The 23,131-nt window shown below is 40.8% G+C and overlaps 2 protein-coding genes and 1 pseudogene across 4 annotated transcripts in view; all 3 read left to right on the top strand.

Moving 5' to 3' along the window:
- The first annotated feature begins 981 nt into the window (after positions 1-981).
- On the top strand, positions 982-21,166 carry TYW2 (tRNA wybutosine-synthesizing protein 2). Of its 2 annotated transcripts, none has more exons than XM_039853968.1 (2): positions 982-1,456; positions 1,887-2,026. In XM_039853968.1, exons 1-2 carry the CDS (start codon positions 1,154-1,156, stop codon positions 1,938-1,940), a joined length of 357 nt encoding a protein of 118 aa, XP_039709902.1. In that variant the 5' UTR covers positions 982-1,153; the 3' UTR covers positions 1,941-2,026. The 2 variants fall into 2 exon arrangements, with proteins under 2 accessions (XP_039709902.1, XP_039709901.1); XM_039853967.1 differs by adding an exon at positions 20,948-21,166 and having other exon boundaries at positions 1,032-2,506.
- On the top strand, positions 9,847-9,965 carry LOC120595830 (uncharacterized; annotated as a pseudogene).
- Positions 11,272-23,131, top strand: part of RNF139 (ring finger protein 139) — a 40,276-nt gene continuing 28,416 nt past the window's right edge. The window contains exons 1-2 of one of the 2 annotated variants that reach the window (XM_039853965.1): positions 11,740-12,250; positions 20,948-23,102. In XM_039853965.1, coding sequence (XP_039709899.1) covers positions 12,070-12,250; positions 20,948-22,764 — 1,998 coding nt within the window. In that variant the 5' untranslated portion in view covers positions 11,740-12,069 and the 3' untranslated portion in view covers positions 22,765-23,102. Of the gene's footprint in view, positions 12,251-20,947; positions 23,103-23,131 lie in introns of those variants that run through there. The other variant, XM_039853966.1, reaches the window with a different exon arrangement.

Here is a 23,131-nt window from a genome sequence, read left to right as displayed (position 1 = left end):
TGGTGAGTATGAGATGGAGACGGTATTCACTGACCACAGGAGTAACGATGTGAGGCGGCCCACCAGCTTCCCTCCCTAGTCCTCTCCCCCTCCCTGAATAGCCCACAAAAGCCCCTCCCACAACCCTATCTGGAAACCAGCCAGCTCCTTCCTTCTTGCTGGTTCCCTGGTTCCCTGGCTAGCAATAAAGCGTTGCTTGCCGAACTTCATATCGGGTACAGTGCTCATTTCCACGACATTGGGACTTAAGAACGTGGCATTAGTCGGATCCAACAGTTCCATCAACATTCTAATCTGTGGAATGGTGGGAGGTAAGCAAAAAGGATTGGGCTTCTTTACAATTCTTATTTTCAATTCTTTGAAGTTATCGGTAGGGGAATTCCCCTTCGTCCTCATTAGCTATGCTAAAGCATTTCAACAGGTGTTTAATATCTGCCATCTAACCAATTCAACTGGTTACAAGTTGAGTATCTTGAGTATCTACTAGTCACTGTCAAAGCATTTTATATCTCTCTAATCACTATAGCAATCATCTGGGGAAGTTAACGTAATTCGCATTTTATAGGTGAGGATTCTGGTTCAGAGAGGTGACATGATTTATCCGAACTCAGATACTGCTAACTTGCAACCACGTGTCCCTCAGACTGCGGGACAGTGAGATGATGACGACTATCTCTGCAAAGAGAAGGAATGAGGAAGCGATAGCTGATTCTTCGCTCAGCAAATACGGCAGCTGCCGATGCTGACCTGAGACTGTGGGAAGCCCCTCTCCTGATTCGGCCCATCATTCCAGGTTCACGTCTCTCTTTGGTTTCGTGAGCAGCACTGAAGAGAGTGCATGAGGGTTCTGGAAGATATTGACTAATTTAAAGTTTTTAGGTCCACGCAATTGCTTTTCATTCTTCATTTCCTAAACCGGTAAGAGTCGACGACAATAAAGGCGGCCCCGGCTTCACCATGGCAACGGCGACGCCACTCGCGGACACGCGCAACGGTATCGCTCATTCCGGCCGGTCCGTTCGGCGTCACTTCCGTGCCCGGCACGGCGGCGGGGGCGTCGCTCTTCCTGCTGCGGCCGGGGCTGGACCTGGGCAGGTGAGTGGGCTCTGAGAAGAGCGAGTCTCGCGCAGGGAATCCGAGAGCATGTGGGACTATGGAAAGGGAAGGTGGGAAGCCCGCGGCTGTTGTCGCAGTGGTGACTGAGCCTCGGTTTACCCAGCGATACAGGGAGTATCTCGAGAAGGAGAAACTCCTGGACAGACAGCACCGTGTGGAAAAGATGCCGGATGGCACCGTCGCGCTGCCCGTGCTGGGAGAGGCCCTCCCCGAGCAGCACCTGCGGGAGCTGAGGAATCGTGTGGCTCCCGGCAGCACTTGTAGGCTAACGCAGCTCCTGCATCCTGTTCCTTCAAAGAAGGCTCAGGGTCGTTCACCTGCCCAAAGGCTGTGCCTTGAGGTGAGTCGCTGGGTGGAGGGCCGGGGAATGCCATGGTCAGCTGAGTTGGAGGCTGATTTGCCCCGATCTTGGCAACGACACGGTAACCTCTTGTTGCTGAGTGAGGACTGTTTCAAGGCCAAGCGGTGGAAAAGCCTGGAACCAGAACTCTGGGAAACTGTTGCCTCGGCACTTGGCGCCCAGCGTTTGGCCAAACGAGGGCGGGTATCACAGAATGGCACTCGAACTCCAGCAGTCACTCTGCTGTTGGGTGACGATGGCTGGGTTGAGCATGTGGATAACGGGATCCGATATACGTTTGACATAACCCAGTGCATGTTCTCCTTCGGAAACATCACTGAGAAGCTTCGGGTGGCCTCGCTGCCCTGTGTTGGACAAGTGCTGGTGGATCTCTATGCAGGAATTGGTTATTTCACTTTGCCCTTCCTAGTTCATGCCGGTGCTGCCTTCGTCCATGCTTGTGAGTGGAACTCCCATGCTGTAGTTGCTCTGAGAAATAACCTTGAGATCAATGGAGTAGTAGATCGGTGCCAGATACACTTTGGGGATAACAGAAAACTGAAGCTCTCAAACATTGCAGACAGAGTGAACCTGGGGCTGATTCCCAGCTCGGAAGAAGGCTGGCCCATTGCCTGCCAAGTGCTACGAAAGGATGCTGGGGGCATTTTGCATATCCACCAAAATGTGGAATCTTTCCCAGCGAAGAATCTCCAGCCTTCTGGAAGCGGTGAAATAGAGAAGGAGCATTGGCCTTATCCTCAGCAAACTGTCACCAGCCAAAGGGAAAGTGGAGCTACCAGGAATTCTAAGACAAAAGTGGAGTCAGCAGCCACCAAGCCAGAGTGGCACAGGTGGGCAGAATCTGCAGAAACCCGCATTGCCACTCTTCTTCAGCAGATGCATGGGAACCCGTGGAAGACAAAAATCTTGCACATCCAACCAGTGAAATCCTATGCTCCTCACGTGGATCACATAGTTCTGGATCTGGAATGCCGCCCCTGTCCTCTGGTTGGCTAGAGAAGGTGGATCCTGAGACATGAGGCCCTATGCGTGAGTGACCCTTAATGCATCAGCTGTGGCCGGGTTCTCACTCCTCTTGTCTCCTGGTAATCTATGTTAATATGTCGTGGCCCTGAAAGCAGGCCCTAGACCAAGGCATTTCATTTGTCTTCCATTGATCACAGTGAGAATGAGCTACATATCTGGGCGAAGCAGGATGGCTCATTGAAATGAGGCCCATCTGCGCAATCATGAATTCTGAATTCTGACCTCAGTTCTGTCTGACCTTGGGTACGTGATTTCAGTATTCTTTTAGCCTTGGATTTCCTTACTTGCAAAACGGGGGTTTCTCTGAACTGTCTCACGTGGCTGTTACCTAAGAAGCAGTTGTACATAGGGCATTGGTTTTAGAGTGAGAGACAGTGCTCCTTCCAAAATCACTCGGGCTACAATATGGAAAATCGACTGGAGGGGTGCCAGGATGGAAGCAGACTAATGAGGAGGTCGTCCAGGCATGAGGAGATGTTGGCTTGGACTAGGGCCGTGGCCGTGGGGGGCAGATGGATTTGAGAAATAAAATTGATGAGACTAAGCAATGGAGTCCAAATCGAGGTATTAAAATGGTGCTGCTTTGTGGTAATGAGTGACTGAGTTAGGGAGGGGAGGACACAAAAATACTCTAGTGTGTTAACTCTGTTCCCCTACTTTATCGTTCCTAAATGAGTGTTGTGGGGAAGGTCTTAAATGTTAGTTTTATTGTGGTAGAAAAAGGTAAAAATGACTGCATTAAGTCATAGGGAAACTAGATTTCCAGTCTTAAGCTTTGAGCAATAGGTGTGTCAGTTGCTAGCTATTTTTAAAGTTCAAATTAAAATCTTAGATTTTTGAAAGCCCCGGACCCCCTTTTCATCTTCCTTCCCTGGCTGGCATCATCAGGACCAACATAAGGAGCTATAAGGAACATGAGGGGTTCTGCAGTTTTTCAAGCCTCACTTTATGGCTGTCTGCCATCAGCAATGTTTACCCTTGGGATGACTAATTGTAGAGAATCACTCTCTTTACTTTTGGAATGATTGATTGTCGAGAATCACATCTCAGAGCTTTGTTTTGGTGCACTTTGAAGCCAAATGGGCTTGTTTGCCTGTCAAAGGAAATACAGAAAAGTATGGCTTTATCAGGATTATGACTGTACCTGGCATTTGGCTGGCTGCAGTTGGGCTGGGCTGCTTGTCCTTGTTGCATTGTCCAAGTGGCAGTAAGGACAGCATTGGTGTGTGGGTCGTTCCGTAGATGTTAAGTGCCTACTGTATACGTGAGCCACAGGAAATACATTCATTAGATACAGTTCCTGTCTCAGGATCCGAAATAACAGAAATACTCAAAAAATTGGAATACAGTGAAATGAGTACCATATGAGTGATAGCACATTGTAGGAAAGCAACGGTGGGGGAGAAAAGTTCTGAGAAATGAATGGGGGAATCTTCAGAGAGGCAGTGTTTGAACTGACTCTTAAAAACTGGCTGAAACTTTGATAAGTGGAGTCAAAGTGGAAACATGCTGACTGAAGAAAATAATAGAAGCAGGAGTTTGAATGCTCAGAAAACATTTGGAACGTTGTCATTAGATCAGTTTGGAACAAAGGAAGCAGTGAGAGATGTGTCGAAGATGAGGGTTGTTGTAAGGATTAAGAAAAATAAAGTATCTTGTACACAGTAAGCCCCCAGAAAGTGTTAGCTGTCACGCGGTCCCACCACAGAAGGGGGCCTGCGTGTTTCCATTTCCATCCCACAGGGTGGCCTTCCTGTTTGTCTTAAGCATCTCCTCTTTTACATATTGGGTTTGTTCTCATATGTGTGCCTATAACTTTCTCGCCTCAAACTAAAGGTGCCATGCTTGGACTTGAGCCAACATGGGAAGGAAAGCAGGAGAGAAACAGTAAGGAAGATAAGTCAGAGATATACATATCTGGGGTCGCGGGATTACCTTCCTGCCGTAAGCTCTGGGTAGGCAGCATGTGAATGAACTCATTCAAAGTGATGTATATACACATAGACACAGACACATACACGCATATGTGTGTGCACGTGTGTGTGGCCCTGAGTGTTCAGTGGTGAAAGAAGATTGACATGGGCTCTGAAATTTTTAGTGTGCAGTGGTCTGCTTGAATGCCAAGATATCTCCTTCACAGTAAAAAACAAAATTTTGAATCTCACCCACTCACTTTATCAATATTATTCTTCCACCAAGGAAGCACACCAAGCTTTGTAGGCTTCTTTTTGGGGATTCAGAACTTGGGAATACTGCTGATTCATATACCGGGTGACAGTTTTCAGTGTGATCCAGAGCATGTAAAAGCACTATAGCAGGTACAGGCTGCAGTGTAATTAGCCCTGTTACATGGGTCATACATTCCAGGAAATCCTATGGGATAATATAGTATCTGTGATAAGCAGAATAGCCATGAGAATTTATGGCAAGGTCCAGTAGAAGAATCACAAGGTAGACTCTGAGGGTCCTGTAGCAAGGCCAGGCCATCTGCAGCAGAGAACCACATGCCATTCAAAAATGACTCCTTGCATTCTAATGGGCCTTGGTATCTCATGAGACATCAAGTGACCCTGTAGCCAGAGTTGTCCATCATGAGCTGGGTTTTGTCAGAGCCACCAAGTCAATCCGTCATTGGAAGTAGTACATCTGGAATTGATGATGGGCAAGGTTAGAGGAAATAGGCGCATAGGCAGGGGGCCCAGACTCCCATGTCATACTTATAACTCTTACACCAGTGTCCCTCCCTCAGTTCACAGTTATGGCTGCTTGAGAGGCTCTTATGTCTAGCTGAAGGAGGACAAAAAAGCCAGAGCTAAGTTCACTGATGCGTTTTCATGATGGAATATAGGTTCAAAACAAAAATAGACTCCTGCTGCTCTATAACTCTACTTAGAAGGGGGTCTTAAAAACAGCAGTGAGGGGAATTCTCCCCAAAAGCTGAATTTGGGGCAATATTCCTGGTTATACACATGGTATGGAAAGAGAAGTGGCCTGAAGTAAGAATATACTTTCATGGCAAATAGCAAATAGGTTGGCTAGTTGAACTGGGACCTGGAATGGGAAAGATTGGGGGATCAGGGACAAGCAAGCCTGGAGTAGAAGCAGTGGAAAAATCTATGGGATTGGGCACATGAGTAAAGAACTTTGTATTGTATAACAATGCCTACCAGAGATAATCTGCCCTAGAAGAGGCGCTCAACAACCAAGTAAACAAAAAACTTGGCCAGCGAACTTCAGTAACTGTAATCATCGGCTACCCCAGAAATGGCATTATGGTCTCATGAACAAAGTAGTCATATTGCAGGGATGCAGGTTAGCAAGAGGCCAACAGTATGGCTTCCACTCACCAAGTAGCTACTCCCTAATGTTCAGCACTGAGCCCTTGACACAACCCTCAAGGAAACCAGGAAGCTGCTTGGTAGCAAGTTGATTACATGGGACTCCTTCCAAAAGGACAGTCATTCACCTTGACTAGAATCTTCCCGTCTCCAGGTATGAGCTTGCCTTTCCTGCCCACAAGATGTTGACTAGCACTACTATCCAAGGGTTTACAAGTGTTTTATCCATTAATATATCCTACAAAATACTGCTTTTGACCTAGGGACCTACTTTACAGCAAAGGAGGTGTTTCAGTAGGCACATGACCATGGGATTCACTGGTCCTGTCACATACCATACAACCTAGAAAATGCTAGTGCGATGGAGCGATGGAAACCCTTTTGAAACTAGAGCAAAAGCTTGGAGATAATACCTCCTTAAGGCAGGATGCCATCAAGACACAACATACTCTAAATCAACATCCATTAAATAGTGCCATGTCCCATAGAGAGAAAATGTATGTCTGGGAATGAATGGATAGAAATAGAATTCCCACTCTAGTGGTTCCCAAATATGTTCACATCATAATACTCAGAACCTGTGACAATATTATCTTAAATAGTAAAAAAGGGACTTTGTAGGTGTGATTAGGATCTTGAGATGGGATACTATCCTGGAATATAATATTTGAGCCCAATATAATTCCAGAGGCCCTTAATAAGGAGGATGTGGAGCAAGTAGTAGGAGATGTGATAACTGAAACAGGAGGGCGGAGTGACTTAAGGAAGGGGCCACAAGCCAAGGAATGTAGGCAGCCTCTAGAAACTGAAAAGGGTGGGGAATTGGATTCTCCCTTGAAGCCTTCAGGAGGAACACAGCCTTGTTGACACCTTGATTTCGATTTTAGACTTCTGACCTCCATAACTATAAGAGAATAAATTTGTGTTGTTTTAAACCACTGTTGGTGGTACTTTGTTATAGCAGCAATGGGAAATTAATACAGTATCCCACTGCCCCATGTGGGGAGTTTATGTTTCCCATCCCACAACTTCGTTGAATGTAGAGGGCTGGTTCCAAACAGGGGAACTCTTTCATCAGGTGACACAGTAATAGACCCTTTGAACTTTAACCTATTGAGGTCTCCTAGTGCTAAGAGACTATCAGGCAGGAAAGAGTTACCATCCTGGTTGGGGTAATTGAATCTGATCATCAGGAGGAAGTAAGGTTATTGTAACATAAGGGCAGGAAGAAAAATATTTCACCCTCAATGTATCCACTACCCAATATCAGGAGTAAAATGCGCAACTTCCAAAAAATGCAGGATATGGACCTCCAAAAACTGACTCCTCAATGAAAATAATGAGAACAGTGGCAAAAACTGTCAAAATCAACTTTTTCAGAAGTCTAGAAAGTAAAGGCTTACACCAGTCTGAGGAGCATTAATTCCAGAAAAGCAGCCTAATCTGGATTTAAAAGGGAAACTTCATGGCAGTTTAATTTGCCCCATTCCTAAATCCCATCTCTGATGCAATGTTAAATTATTGTTAGCTTCAGGGAGAATGCCTCTAATGTATTTCCCCCTTAAGTGATACACTGTCCTTTGTTAGGCAGTATCCATAGAGTCCCATTATTTTGCTGGTTTTTAATTATCCTTTTCCTGCCTCACTGTAGTGTCACTTTTACATAAACCAAGTGACCATATACGCGTGGGGCTGTTTCCAGACTTTGTTTGCTGTTCTATGGGTGAGTTTTTCTATTGATGCTCCAGTACCATCTTGTCTAAATTATTGCAGATTTAGAATAAGTCCTGATAACTGATACGTCTTTTGACTTTCAGCTTTGTTCTTTAAGATGGCATTATTCTTTTTTTCATTTTTATTTTTCAATTAGAGTTGACATTCAATATTAGTTTATAATGCATTAGTTACTCTTGACCTTTTGCATTTTCTTACGAATTTAAAATCAGCATTTTTCGGGGAAAAAGAACTTGCTGAGGTTTTTTTTTTTATTGGGATTACAATGAACCTATCGGGTAAAATTGACATCTTTACAACACTGAATCTTTAGTTTTGAAGCTTTTATTCTACTCGGTTAGGTGTTGCTATGAAATGAGAAGTGATTATCAGAAGCTGGGACTGCAGGATCCCATGTAAGGTGAGTGGGATACTACTATATCAGCCTCCTCTGGGGTCCCTGCCTTGACAGATGTTTTTAACTTGCTGTTACTTATACTCTTGCTTTGAGCAGTATCTCAGCCCTCAGAATATTGACTATCACCCTAGATTTTTAACATATTTGAACCTATCATCTATTTGTATTCCATTATAAATTAAGTACTACTGAATGATTATAATAATCCAAACTAATAAACAATATCTTCATAGTACTCCTGAGCCATAAATGGAGTCATCACTAAGTGTCGTGTAATATCATAAATGTTCCAGTGAGTATGTCTTTTAAAATGTGTTTACTGCATACCATTCTAAGTACTTAAAATATATTGTTTTAATTTGTGTAACAAGCAGGAAGATTACTTGCAGAGAATTGAGTCTTAGGCTCTGAAATCAGAAAAATATGCCACTATTATTGTCTGTGTCCTTGGACAAGTTTGGTGAGTATTAAATTGGAGAATGCATGTTATATATTTCGTATCATATCTGGCAATATGCTTTTCTTTTTCCCCAATGAAGATACTGAAGATTAGAGAGTTTAAGTACTTTGTCTAGAGACAGAGAACTAGTAAGAGGCAGAAGTGGGTAAGCATACTGCCAAGCATACAGTGCTTAGTACATGTCTCTTGGACGAATGAATGGATGAATGAATGAATACTAGTCAGTATAAACTCAACATTGACTCCAAGTGCTACTATATTCTCTGCTGTTTCCTTTGTTAACTAAACAACAGACTATTCCCGTTCATATGGTATTCACAAAACCAGAAAATTCAAATAGTTGAATTTTGATGGTAATATCTGAAATTTAATGAGATGAGAAAAACTATAAAGTAATTCCGGATCAGAGACTATTTTTTTTTTTAAAGCAATTCCTGAGGTCTGACATAAAGTGATGGTATGTATTTATCCTTTCTTGGGCTATCAGTCCCTACCCTTTCTACCAGCATCCCCATATTCCACTTGAATTAAATACATAATACTTTGGTGGGGAGGGCTGGGGTAGGGTGGGTAATTCTAAGTGCTTGTTTCTTTCTGCGTCCTCCCATTGAAGAAACTGCTTGCACCTGCCCTCTGGTACAGCTAGGGTCCAATAAGCTTGACCAATTGCACAGTTACTCTTGGAACTTGAAACCTTGAGGAATAATGAAGATAGTCCAGAATCAGTTTCTGTTGCTTGGAACAAAGACTTGGCTGATGCAAATTTAGACAGAAAATTCAAACTACACATCCTACATCTAAAGGCTTTTCAGAGCTACTCAAAGGTGTTTGAAAATGAGAAAATGATTTAATGAAAGCGGAATGACCAGATTGTTTTTCTTTGAAAGCTAATCTTTTATCTTAAAAATTTCTAAGCAATCTAAAAACTACCACATTAATATAAATTTAGTTTTAAGATAGTATTTTAAAGTACTTGCCAGGATTTTATTCAAACCTTCATTTTACAGATGGGGAAAGTAAGACCTAGAGAATTTAAAGAGACTTAAAGTCTTATGTAAGATATGAATGACTGTTCCAGCACTCTTGAAAGCTGTTGGCCTAACATGGAATTTAGTTTTAATTAGAAAGTCTTATACTACTAAAATTTGTGCATGATACTAAGATTGGAAACTTAAAACATTAATGAGAACTGAAGTATTTTTTCATTTTAAAATGCTTTTTATTTAATATTTACCACATTTAACTTTTAAAATAAATTGGAGGAAAGCCTATGAACTATTTTGATTTTCATTTTGTACGATCATAATGATGGTACTCACCTTCTGTCTCTTCTACCTCTTTCTTGTTTTAGATTAGTCCTTGTGGACCCCTTTCTCCATAATAGCCTCTCTTTTTGCTTCAAATTGCAATTAGAGTCTACAGCCAGGCCACCCTGAACAAGGCCAATCCTGTCTGATTTCGGAAACTAAGCAGGGTCGGGCCTGGTTAGTACTCGGATGGGAGACCACCTAGGAAGACCAGGTGCTGTAGGTGTAAAAAATAAAAAATAAGGAATCGTAAGCTGACAAGGTCCTGGCAATCTGTGAGGTCAACCAAGGGTTGCCTTGCCAAATGAATGAATGAATGAATGAATGAATAAATAAATAAATAAAAATAAATGGTAAATAAATAGATAGCAATTAGAGCAGAATAACAGGTGGGTTGGGTAGCTAAATTACTTCTCTGACGTTTCTATATAAGCCTTCATAGTCCTCTCGTTTTACCAAGTTGGCTTTCCCTTGGAAATTTTGTCAGAACCATAAGGTTATTCCCTAGATGTGCAGTTTGGGAAAATTAACTCACCAGAAGTAAACAGACTGGAGCCCAATGAGCCAGCTTCTTGCCTCCTATTTTATCTCCCTTAATCTGAGATGGCTGGGTCTACAGTGCAGACTCTGACCCAATTTACATTGTCATCTGCTGGTGAAGGAAGAGAAAGATAAAGATGGCCAGAATAATGTATTACATGGATGGGCAAGAAAGTGTTGGGGAGGGGAAAAATTTTTTCTTTTACCATCCTAGTTTCCTGTGGCTGGGGCCCTGGTAATTACACTGACAAAAGAGAGATTAACAAGAGAAAAACAGTTTATTAACTCCTGAGGTGCACAAATGCCTGGGTTAAAGTCATTGGCGAATAACTCAAAAGGGTGGTTACAACTTGGGACTTACACAGCATTTTAACAAAGAACAATACATTTGCAGAGAAATGACAAAAGAAAAGGGGTTTAGGCTTTTGGTGGCAAACTGGGAAGGTAAGTATATGGGGGAAACTAGTGGAAGATAAGAATTAGTTTAGTAAGGTTTGTGGGTGATTGAGAATCTAAGAGTTGTGCTCTTATAAGGGAGAGGGAGCCATCTTTACAAAAGGAAATTTATGTCCTGTTTGTGGGGGCGGTTGGAAACAGTTTTGTTTTGGTTTTTTTGCTTCTCTCAATACTCTTCAGCTCAAAATAATCTTATGTCAAAGTGAAATATTTTGGGGTGGCATATTCTGATCCCCTCAAAAACTTAAAAATAGTACTGATGGCCTCCTGTCGGGGAGGAAAGAAGGGACTTCCCGGATGTACTCAAAGACTAGAACTCAAAAAGACGGAGCAGGTTCTTGCCCTAAGTCACAGTGGCCCTCGGTATCAGTAAAATGAGGCCGATGAGTCTCCTCAGTTGTGTCCAATTTGGGAAGAGGTAGTCAGGGTGATGTGCAGACGGATGAAAGAGGTGTCTTGCTGGGTAGCGCCCACCACACCCAGGCTAGTGCCGCGAATGGCGGCCGCTCTACAAAGCGCACGCGGGACGCCCCCAGCAGGACCCCAGGCGGCCTCCAAGCCCTTTTCCCCGGAATGCTGGCCGCGTGCAGACCCGGCCTCCGGCGCGGTGGGGCAGGTCTGGCGGCCGGCGCCCTTTGGCTCTCCTCTCCCAAGCCGCTCTGAACCATGTTTATGGGACGTTTAAGGGGCCTAATAAAACTGCTAATAATTCTCGCCGCGGACGCAGGGAGCCCCTCACTGAGCCCCCGCCGCCGCGGGTGACGGCCGCCCTGAGGCGGGGGGACGCGGCTGCCGCAGAGCGCCCGCACCACCGGGCGGCGCCAGAGCCGCGAAGGCGGCGTGGGTCGCGTCGGTGGGCAGAAACCATGGCAACGTTTGGAGACGTTTGCTACGGCGTGCGTGGTGACAGAATGGGGAGCGTCCCTAGCGCCAGATTATGACGCGCAGCGGCGCAGGCTCCGGGTCTCGCGTGACCTCGAGCGCCGCCTTTCGGCCTCGCAACAGCAGCAACGGCTGAGGCAGGCGGGCGGGCGAGGTCAAGATGGTGGCTCCGCGGGCGGGGAAGGCGGTGGAGGGAGGAGGAGCCAGACCGTAGCCGGCCGGAAACACCGACACCCACAAGTCTCCCGGGAGCCGCCGCGGCTACCTCAGCCGCCGCCGCCGCCGCCGCCGCCTGCTCCAGCTCGAGAGACGCGAGCGGGCGGCGGGGCGGCCGAGAGAGACAGGAGAGGAGGGCGGGGCGGAGTCGCCCGCGTCACCCCCGCCCCTGGGCGCCGCGGGCCCTGCCCCGCGCGGCCTGCCCGGCCCGCCCAGCCCCGGTGTGGCAGCGGCTCATGGCGGCCGTGGGGCCCCCGCAGCAGCAGGTGCGGATGGCCCCTCAGCAGGTCTGGGCGGCGCTCGAAGTGGCGCTCCGGGTGCCCTGCCTCTACATCATCGACGCCATCTTCAACTCCTACTACGATTCCAGCCAGAGCCGGTTCTGCATCGCGCTCCAGATCTTCCTCCGACTGCTTGGTAAGGGGGCCGGGCAGCTGCGTCCGCGACGGCTCTCCGGGCCGGGACGTTCGCCGGGAATGGGGGGCCGTGCCTCGTGTGTGTGTACCAGGTTCGTCCCCCGGGGGCGTATGCAGCGGCCGCCGAACGAAGCATAAGCAAGCTTTCACGTTTCATGCTTAACATATTTTGTTTAATTCTGATAGTCATGGGTAAAGGGACTATCAGCATTAATACGAATGGGGACCTGCCTTTGCGGGCTACGAGTCCCGGGGAGGAGGTGACACTTGTGTCAGACTTGACCGTGGAGCGCTGCTCCCAGCGAGTCAGCTCCCGGTTTTTGGGAGGGGCGGGGCTGCCTGACTGACGGCGCGGAGAAGCATGCGGCTCTTTGCCTGCTTTTTCTCCGGAAACGAGTGCTGGCTTACCGTGTCCCATGCGACAGCCTTCAAAAACAGCAGTTCTGATTGCCCCTATCTCGCCGCGTGTGACCTTGGACTTGTGCTTTCCGAAATGCTGAGTACTCCTATGTTGTCACTTTTGTATTCGCGGGGTCCACATGACGGTGAAGTGTCTGCGGTAAATGACATCCAAACAAAAGAGACGGGGTTTCGAATGTCAGACCTTGAAACCATTACCATAAATCCTCCTGAAGACGATACGAATAACAAGTCCTAAAAATTTCCATGAATAAAGTTATCGAAAATGGTTATAAAAACGTGGCTAAAAACTGATGAGACTTTTCCAAGAGAGACTTCTGAAAATCCATGTTTGTTGCACATGAATGGAGTGTTGAAAAACATCTTAGTTTTCTCTCCCCATCTTCACTTGCATCACCAGAGTGAGATGCATTTATGCATAAAATAATTATTTTTAAGTAATTGAAACTTGGCAAATTTCATTGATGAGGTAATTCTTGTGATCAGTTTTTAGTAGGTTAGTGCTTTTTAATTTTAAGTGTTGCTGAGGGCTGGCTGAGGGCGAGATCCTTATCAAGTCTTTCTGAATTATGAGCCATCTATTTATTGCTTTTTATTCCTACTAAAAGAGTGGTAGTGTTTTGTTAGCAGTAAATAGCAGTGTTTTACATTTATTTGGTACTTTGCTTACGCAAAGCAATTTCTTGGGGTATTATCTAAACTAAACTCTAACCTTCAAACATCCCTCAGAGGTGGGTGGTGGTATTCTAGTTTTACAGATGAGGAAACGGGTCACACAGGTTGTGTTTTACTTTTGATATGTAGCAAGTAAGTGGTTGCCAGGCCTAGGTTTAAAAATCTTCTAACGTCAGTGGTGGTTCACTTTCCTCAGTACAGCTGCAGTCCAGATACAGAATCGTATAGTAGTAATGATCATAAGTTAGATCTTAAAACTAAAAGATGTGAACATGCTGTTCTTCAGCACTAGATTTTTCAGTTACCCACCAGCTACTTAGCCCCAGCCATTCCTACTTAACCACTGCGAAAGTGTAATGCCCTCATTATTTGTGGCAAAAATAGAGCTGTGTGATTTTGTAATGTATATAAATATTAAACACCTGAAACTAATGTTATATGTTGTACACCTGAAACCAATATAATGTTATGTCAATTATACTTCAATTTTAAAAAGCACTAGCTAGCTTTAATGTTTCAAGCTTAACATTTTGTTTAATTGATAGTCATGGTTGAGGTTAATGTTAAAACGAAATTAATGCGAATGGGAACCTGTTGGAAAACCATTTTATCCTGCCAGTTAGAAGTCACTCATCATGATCATAAATTAACAGGCAGTTACTTATCTCAGTGTATAGAAAGGTGGTCCCAGCTGAGCCTGACAGACTGCTGCGGCCACCACCACCTCCCCCAAAAAAGAGAGAGCCGAAAGTAACATACTTCTAGGATGCTCTATCAGATTTGGAATAACCAAGTGCTGCTTTGGGGACTCAATAACCACATGTAACATGGACTTGAGGATACGAGAAGGGCTCTTCCTACTTCTGCTTTGAGAAAAGTCCATGGTGGAGGAGAAAAAAAAAAATGGAGCTGTGTTTGAGAGGATTCACATGTTCGTTCCTCAAATAGTGTGGTGGCTGCCTTGAAAGTTCTATGGCAGGCAACTGCAGAGCCTCTGAGAACCCCTTTGGGACCAGGTGCTTTAATGCAGTGCTCTCAAGTTGAGCTTCAGGCTAGGGAGCTTTAAGGAAAAGGAATATTTTCTGTAATTAAATCATTTGTGGTTTAAGAACATTGAACAAAGTACAATTGTCCTTGTACTCTATACATACTGCTTGTTTTTATACTAAGTCTTAGAAGTTTGTATTTGCAAATTAAAGAAGAATGAGACCTCAGAAAGTTGTTTAACTGTCCTGTGCCTCCCTTTACTTAGTTGTACCTTTTTTTTAAGATGGAAAATAATAGTACTTATCTCTTTCAGAGGATGTTAAGGACAATAAATGACATAGGATGTAAGCTCTTAGAACAGGTACCGGGGACCTAGTAAGAGCTATTTAATGGTTAGCTTTTAGTAAGATTGATAGCTTAAAATGTTGTTTTTAATACTTAAGACATACTGTGTTAAATATATTTTGGTCTTTTGAAGGCATCAGCGAAATGTTGGTGCTATTTATTTGAAAATCTTGGATCTCAGAATATTCTCTGTGTCAAATTTTATAAGAAATAGAAAATATTTCCCAAATCTATCACCTGACTGCTTCTCACATTATGCAGATGTTTATGCTATTTTTTAACATTTGTAATAAAATTTCTTAAAAATTGGTTTTGGTACTAAAAAATTCACTCCGAATAAAAACAAAAACTTAAGTATTTGAGGCCCATTTAATGAGGTATTTTATGTTGTTATTTAAAGTGACAGATTTATATGTAAAAGATACTAAAGGGTAATTGAAATTAATTGTTCTGCCTGGTTATTTTTTCTTATAATTATAGACCTCTCATATTCTACTGTATATAAATCTCAAAATTTGTCACTTTCATCTTTTTCTTTAAAATGAAATTGTAAAAATGGAAATTTATTTTCTAGGTAAAAGCATTACCAATTTTATATGTAGCATTTGAAGAATTTACTCCTCTCCTACAGTAAAGTACTACACTGTACTTTCATTTGTTATCAAACTAATATTAGAATTTCAGCAGGTCAGAAAATAAAGCATCTCATTTTGGATATCCAAATAAAATCATATCACACTGTATTGAATATTTAAGAATATTAAGCTATTCTTAGGAGGTGTTAAATGCTAAATGAAATGCAACCCAGTGCAGTATAATGCTGAATTAGCAAATCTATATCCAAGGCAGAAAACACAGGCAAAGGAGTTTAGTAATATTACTCATATAATTCATTGAAGTGGAAAGGCCTTTCTATACATAAAAGAAAATCCAGAAATTACAGGGAGATTTTGATAAATGAAAAACTTCTTTATGACAAAATGTGAAAAACATTTCTTAAAAATGACACACTGAGGGGAAAATATTTGCATCGTATGAGATTGAAGTCCTTTTAAGTTTTACTGTTAGTAAGAAAAACTCATACTCCTTATACCCAGAGAAAAATGGGCCCAGGAGAAGTAGTTAACAATAAATGCAACGCACATGGTCAATAAACAAAAGAAAAATTACTCAGCCTCATATGTAATTAAACAAATACAGTCAGAAGAAAATTTCACTTGTCAGATTGCTGAAGAGTTCAAAATCTGAATATAAACTAGTTGGCAAAGCTATGGGGAAATGCATAAAATTTTACAGTTTTGGTAAGCTGTCACTTGTATGTAAAGCCACCTAGTGCTGTCAACTGAAATTCATCATATTCCTGTTGACTTACAATTCCATTTCTAAGAATTTGACTTGATGATATAATTGTACAAAGATATGGGCAAGGCTGTAATAAAACAACAAATTGTTAATCTAAGTGTGTATTGAAAAGGAATCCGTTCAGTGTACTAGGTTTAGCCATACAAGAGAGTTGTTGAAAAGAGAGAGTTATTTTTGGTGCTATAGAAAGAACTCAGAAAACTTGTGATGTAAAAAAAAGCAAAGTGAAGCAGCAGTAATTATGACTGCATAGGGACAGACTAAAGATTCTCACAGTGACAGTATTGACATTGTAGACAGGATAATTCTTTGTTAGGGAGGAAGTGTGGCTGTTATGTGAATTGTAGGATTTTTAGCAGCATCCCTGTCCTCTACCCATTAGATACCAGCAGCACCCCTGTACCCCAAGTTGAGACTGCCAAAAATGTCTCTAGATATTACCAGATGACTCCTTGCAGGAGAGGAGGAATAGGATCGTGGTTGAAAACCACTGAGATATACAAATAGACCAATAGCACAGAATAGAAAGCCCAGAAATAGACCACCCATGTATATACAGAAACTTGATTCAGAGGTAGAATTGAAGTACATTGAGGTAAATACAGACTATTCAATTAATGGCCATTTAGTTATCCATATGGAAAAAATTATACTGGATCGCTACCTCACATCACTATATAAACAGTTCTAAGTGGATTAATACCTAAATGTGAAAAGCAGAACTTTAAAATTTTTAGAAGGAAACTATAGGACATGTTTTGTTTTGTTTTGTTTTTTAAATGTTTTAACCTTAGGGAAAACTCTTTAAAAATATATAAAAGTAAATATATAAAATAAAGATTAATAAATTCAACAATATTAAAATTAAAATCCTCTGTTAATCAAAAGGCGGCATTGAAAAAGTGAAAAGACCAGCCACAACACCTGGAGAAGATGTTTGCATTATAGGTAACTGACAAAGAATTTGTAGTCAGAATATTTTTTTAAATGTCTGATTCATTAAGGAAAAACAATTTTATCAATAGGCAAAACTAAACTGGCTGTTCAGAGAGAGAAACACGAATGGCCAGTAAACCAGAAAATGCCCTCTTTGATAAGTAGTCAGAAATGCACATTTTTTAAAAGGTAAAAAACAAGAGATCCCACTATTAACTTAAGATACCCTTTGAGTAAAAAAACAAAGAAGTGTTTGTGTTTATGGATGTGTTTGTTTATGTAAAATGTGGTTTATTCCTCATTTAATACCTATAGGGTTTGACTTTTAAAAAATCATGTTCACTTATTTTTTTAAAAATAAAAACATCCTCATTTAAAATGTTAATCTAAAGGCAAAATTTTAGCTTTATCTTACTAAAAACTTAAAATACCCTCTTTTTAACCTAAAATGAGAGTTTGACACAAACATTTTCTTTATGCTATAGTTTATCAAGTACACCTACAGATAAATATTTCATGATATTTTATTTACTTTGGCTTGCATTTCATTGGTTAGGGCTCCCTTGGGAATAAGGTAATCATGACATTTATTTCTGGGTTCCATCTTTATTCTGTCAGGCATTGAAATATTTTTCCACAGCTTGCTTTAGTTTATAATTTGAAGTAATTTTTAAAGTAATTTAAAGTAAGTATTTAAGGTAATTGGAGAGTTAGTAAATGTTGTGTCTTACTTCTAATTTTCAGTCCTAAGTTTCTGGAAAGGTTAAGGGTATATGAATGGACTTTCCGCATAAAAGAGTTAAAACACTGTTGTGTAACATGTGTGATGGTTTCTTTTTGGCTTGCTTGTTTTGTTTGCTTATTTCTGGTAATTCAAATTGTGAAGGCCCTGAACTCTTTCATGAGTTGAGTTCATCAAATATAGCTTCAAAACTCCTAAATTGATTTTGATACCTACCTCTTTTCTTACTTTGAGACCTTTAGTGAAGCACTAGTCTCTGGAGAATTTGATCCTGAGTTGTGATTTTAGTTAATTCTATTCTCCAGTGTCCCAAGGTGATTTTTCGTTATAAAGCAGCATTTTATATAGCCTTGATTTCTTATGCAGGTCACCCTTAAATGCTAATGAGGAACTCTATCCCTGGGCTGATTTTCCTTAGGCCTACAAGATAAATATCAAAAGTTTTATATCTGAAGTTTGATATTATTGGCAACATTCCCTAAAGGCCATGAGAGGGAATGTTGAGAGACTTGTTTTTGAGAATTGCCTTTTTTTTTCTGTGAAATGAGACCTTCTTCTTCCTATATTGTTCATACACAGGAACAGGAGTATAAAAGAAAATTTTAACCCCTTGCACATCATGGAAACTTTGGGTAGGAATTAAACAATTTTGTACTATTCTTAAAATTCTAACATTTTAGGGATATAATTTTAATCTAGAAAGTAGTGGCAGATTGTTACTTGCTAGGACACATCTGAACTTTGTGATTATAGTCTCACTGCATTTGTCTGTCATCCTCTTCCCCTTTCTTCCTTTGGTATGTTTGCATAAAGCAAAATGGCACTTTTTCTTCAGATATACTCTAAAACCCAAATCATTCCTGTATTTGTGTGTAAAAATGAACTTCAGGGACAAAATCTGTTAGAAAAAGGTCTAGTTATAAATTACAGCAAAGTTCATGAATATTTACAAGTAAAGATTAATTTACCACTTTGTGAATAGCAAGTTGACAGAAGTAACTTACAATCCCTTTTAAGTGGCATAAAATAAAAGTTATTTTGGTTTTATTTTTGACTCATTTTAGATTGTTATGACTTAGGAAAAATACTGACTTGTTTTTCTATATAGAGAAAGTGCAATTACATATGGCATGTAGTACCTGAGTTAATTCCATTTCCTGTTACCTTCCATGGAAAAGGTTTCTAATCCTCAAAAATTGTCCATTTTCTATTGAAAGGGTCAGTACTTAGCCATCAGCTTTTTGAGAGATTATTAGTGGCCCACTTGCCCTGGGAATCAATCAGGTGGTTCTTATGCAGAGGTTTATGTATCTTCTAGGTGATTACAAATGACCTGATGCATTGGCACAGGATAAATTTTAAGTTCATGGGCAAAGTTATATAGAGGAACTCGCCCTTACTTTGATATGCAATGGATTATGAAATGCCTCTACTGTAATATGCTACGTCTTATTACATGCTAACGTAAGGCAGATAGATGGATGTGTAATTTGGAGTTTGTCATTTTTTCTGTATTCCAAGCTCTGGTTTTTCAGCTTTGTCTTAACCCCTTCATAAGTTTCAATTTCCAAGTGGGCTGCATTTTGTGATTGCCTTTAAAAACACAATCCAGAACTGAACAGAAACATTAGTTCCTCAATCAGTTCTACTTGTATTTATTTTCTACAAAATATTTTGGAATCCATAGATATACAAGGCAGGATCCTTGCTTGCTATCAAGGACACATATAAAAGGGTAGATGATACCTACTCAGGTAACTAAAAACTACCATGTCAGGTAGTATATGAGTATTAGGCGTTTCATCAAGTTCTGTAGGTATGCTGAAGAAACAGTCACTGTCATAAAAGTGGATCCATAAGATGGAAAGGATTTGAACAGTCAGGAATTTGGGAAGTTGGTGGGGCCATCATGCCAGAGCATAGAATATTATAAGTACAGCTGCGATTATGGCAGAGAAGGGATGTGTTTGGGAAAGAAGTTTGGAGCTTTGGTGGGTGTGTTGAGAGAGATGTTACTTTAAAGCAAATTGGATCCTTGAATGCTAGACAAGGAATGTAGGTTTTAGTTGATAGTAATTTCAGAGCCCCTACAGTATTTTGAGAGGAGAAATGAAGATGGCTTGTAGATGGAAATGGAGAAAATGAGTTTTTAGGGACAAACTAATAGGTTGGTTAGTATCACTGAGAAAAGGGAGATAATCGCTTAGTAGAATTTGGCAACTGTCAACCTTGAGAGTGTGGGGCAGGAAGGTACCATTAAGAGGATATTAATGGTTCCTTTAACTGAAGTTGGAAATCGCAAGGAAAAGCAGAGCCATTTGAGACAAGTGAAGTTTTGAGTGTTGCCGGTAGTAATGTAGAAGTGGAACGAGGCAAATATTTAGATGTCATTTCCATTGTTGAAACCTTGGATAATGTTGATTGTGTATCTCACTTAAAAAATTAGTCCAAGCACAAAGAAAGATGGTGCTGGATACATCTCAGACTGACTATACAGAGGTTACATATGGAATGAGGAGTGGGAGGATTTATTACCATTTTTAAAATGTTTTGGTTTTCCGAATGTTACTTATGTAATTTGAGTAAAGAAGATTGACTATTTGAAGAAAAAGATTCAGTAAGGTATAGAAAATAGAGAACTTGGTGGACATTTCTGAAATTTGCAAGGAAGTATGTAAAGAAAGAAAAACATTAAATTTGGACCCAGGAGAGAATGCTTAAATTTAAGAAGCAGGACAAATAAGAGTAGGAGTTCACCAGTTTGGGGGAAAAGAGGAAGTAGGTGTAAGTATAAAACTTAAACTTGATTCCCTGAAGAACAAACACTTTTAAGGGAAAAAATTCTAAGATTAATAGGAACAAATGTTTTCCATTTTGGTTATTTTTAATTCTACTTCTTTTAATGATTATGAACTTATGAAGGATATATTCTTTAAAGATTTTTAAAACTGTTAAAATGTTTAACTACAAACTCATCTTCAAGGTAATCTAGTGCCTAAGTATATAGTACTACTTGAATTACTTTGGAAATTAGAAAATAAGGGATAGGATTTTAAAAACTGTTTGGTCTGACTTTACAAAACCTTTCTTGGCCTTTATGCCTAAATGAATTGAGCCTTAATGTTCATAATATTGAAAATGTTCGTATTTCCTAAAGGAAGACTATAACTATTAGTGGAAGAACAGTCTTTAAAATGTTTCATACAAATAACCTGTTTTTTTTTCTTCCAGGTATATTTATATCCAGTATTGTTCTGATATTGTCACAGCGATCACTTTTCAAGTTTTACATGTACAGCTCAGCCTTTCTGTTAGCTGCAACTTCAGTGTTGGTAAACTACTATGCTTCTTTGCACATTGACTTCTATGGTGCCTACAACACATCAGCTTTTGGAATTGAGCTGCTTCCTCAGAAAGGACCCTCACTGTGGATGGCACTCATTGTTCTACAGCTCACGTTTGGAATTGGATACATTACACTACTCCAGATTCATTCCATCTATTCACAATTAATAATTTTGGATCTCTTGGTTCCCATAATAGGCTTAATCACAGAGCTACCATTACACATACGAGAGACTTTAGTTTTTACTTCTTCCCTGATTCTCGCATTAAACACAGTGCTTGTCTTGGCAGTAAAATTTAAGTGGTTTTATTATTCTACACGATATGTTTATCTTTTAGTGAGGCACATGTATCGAATTTATGGATTACAGTTATTAATGGAAGACACATGGAAGAGGATTCGTTTCCCAGATATACTGAGAGTCTTTTGGCTAACAAGGATCACAGCTCAGGCTACAGTGTTAGTGTACATTTTAAGGATGGCAAATGAAACCGATTCCTTCTTTATTTCTTGGGATGATTTCTGGGACCTCATTTGCAATCTTATAATTAGTGGATGTGATTCTACACTAACTGTACTGGGCATGAGTGCTGTAATTTCCTCAGTAGCCCATTATTTGGGCCTTGGAATATTGGCCTTTATTGGATCAACTGAAGAAGATGACAGGCGGCTTGGCTTTGTAGCACCTGTTTTGTTTTTTATTTTGGCTCTTCAGACTGGTTTGAGTGGGCTAAGACCAGAAGAGAGACTTATTCGCTTAAGTAGAAACATGTGCCTTTTATTAACTGCAGTCCTGCATTTCATCCATGGAATGACAGACCCTGTATTAATGTCTCTCAGTGCCTCTCATGTGTCATCTTTTCGCAGACATTTTCCCGTGCTCTTTGTCTCTGCTTGCCTGTTTATTCTTCCTGTTTTACTCAGTTATGTTCTTTGGCATCACTATGCACTAAACACATGGTTGTTTGCGGTTACAGCCTTTTGTGTGGAACTCTGCTTAAAAGTAATTGTTTCTCTCACTGTTTATACGTTATTCATGATTGATGGCTACTATAATGTCCTCTGGGAAAAGCTTGATGATTATGTCTACTATGTTCGTTCAACAGGCAATATTATTGAATTTATATTTGGAGTAGTAATGTTTGGAAATGGGGCTTATACCATGATGTTTGAGTCAGGAAGCAAAATTCGGGCTTGTATGATGTGTCTACACGCATATTTTAACATCTACTTACAAGCAAAAAATGGTTGGAAGACATTCATGAATCGTAGGACTGCTGTTAAGAAAATTAATTCACTTCCTGAAATAAAAGGGAGCCGCTTACAAGAAATAGATGATGTCTGTGCAATCTGCTATCATGAGTTTACAACATCAGCTCGCATCACACCATGTAATCATTATTTCCACGCACTTTGCCTTCGGAAATGGCTGTATATTCAAGATACCTGCCCAATGTGCCATCAAAAAGTATACATCGAAGATGACATCAAGGATAATTCAAATATATCTAACAACAATGGATTTATTGCACCCAATGAAAATCCAGAGGAAGCTATAAGGGAGGCTGCTGCTGAATCTGACAGGGAATTGAATGAGGATGACAGTACAGATTGTGATGATGACGTTCAAAGAGAAAGAAATGGAGTGATTCAGCACACAGGCACAGCAGCTGAAGAATTTATTAATGATGACACTGATTAAAATAGCATTTACTAATCATTGAGGTATTTGTTTAAAATTCAGTTCATCCAAAATGGAGTAATATGCTTCACTTCAGTGTGTAACCAAGCACAAAAACAGTATCAATGTTGAATCGGTGAATGGTTTTCCGTTTACTGTGATGTGCTACTGTAAATATACCTCTTTAATTACTTCTGGTCTCTTTGCTGACCTATTTAAATTTGTGTACATTATTGTACATAGAATAAAATGTTTTCACGTTTTTATGACAAAATTTGAACAAATAGCTTTTTAATGTAATAATACGGTGCGTCAACTGTGCCAAAGATTCCTCAAAGAATATAATGCATCTAACTCTGGACCCTAGTGTTTCTTTAAATGGGTGGGA

Source organism: Pteropus medius, unplaced genomic scaffold, assembly GCF_902729225.1.
Source record: "Pteropus medius unplaced genomic scaffold, Ma_sr-lr_union100, whole genome shotgun sequence".
NCBI lineage: Eukaryota > Metazoa > Chordata > Mammalia > Chiroptera > Pteropodidae > Pteropus > Pteropus medius.
This window is presented reverse-complemented; position numbering and strand designations above follow the sequence as displayed.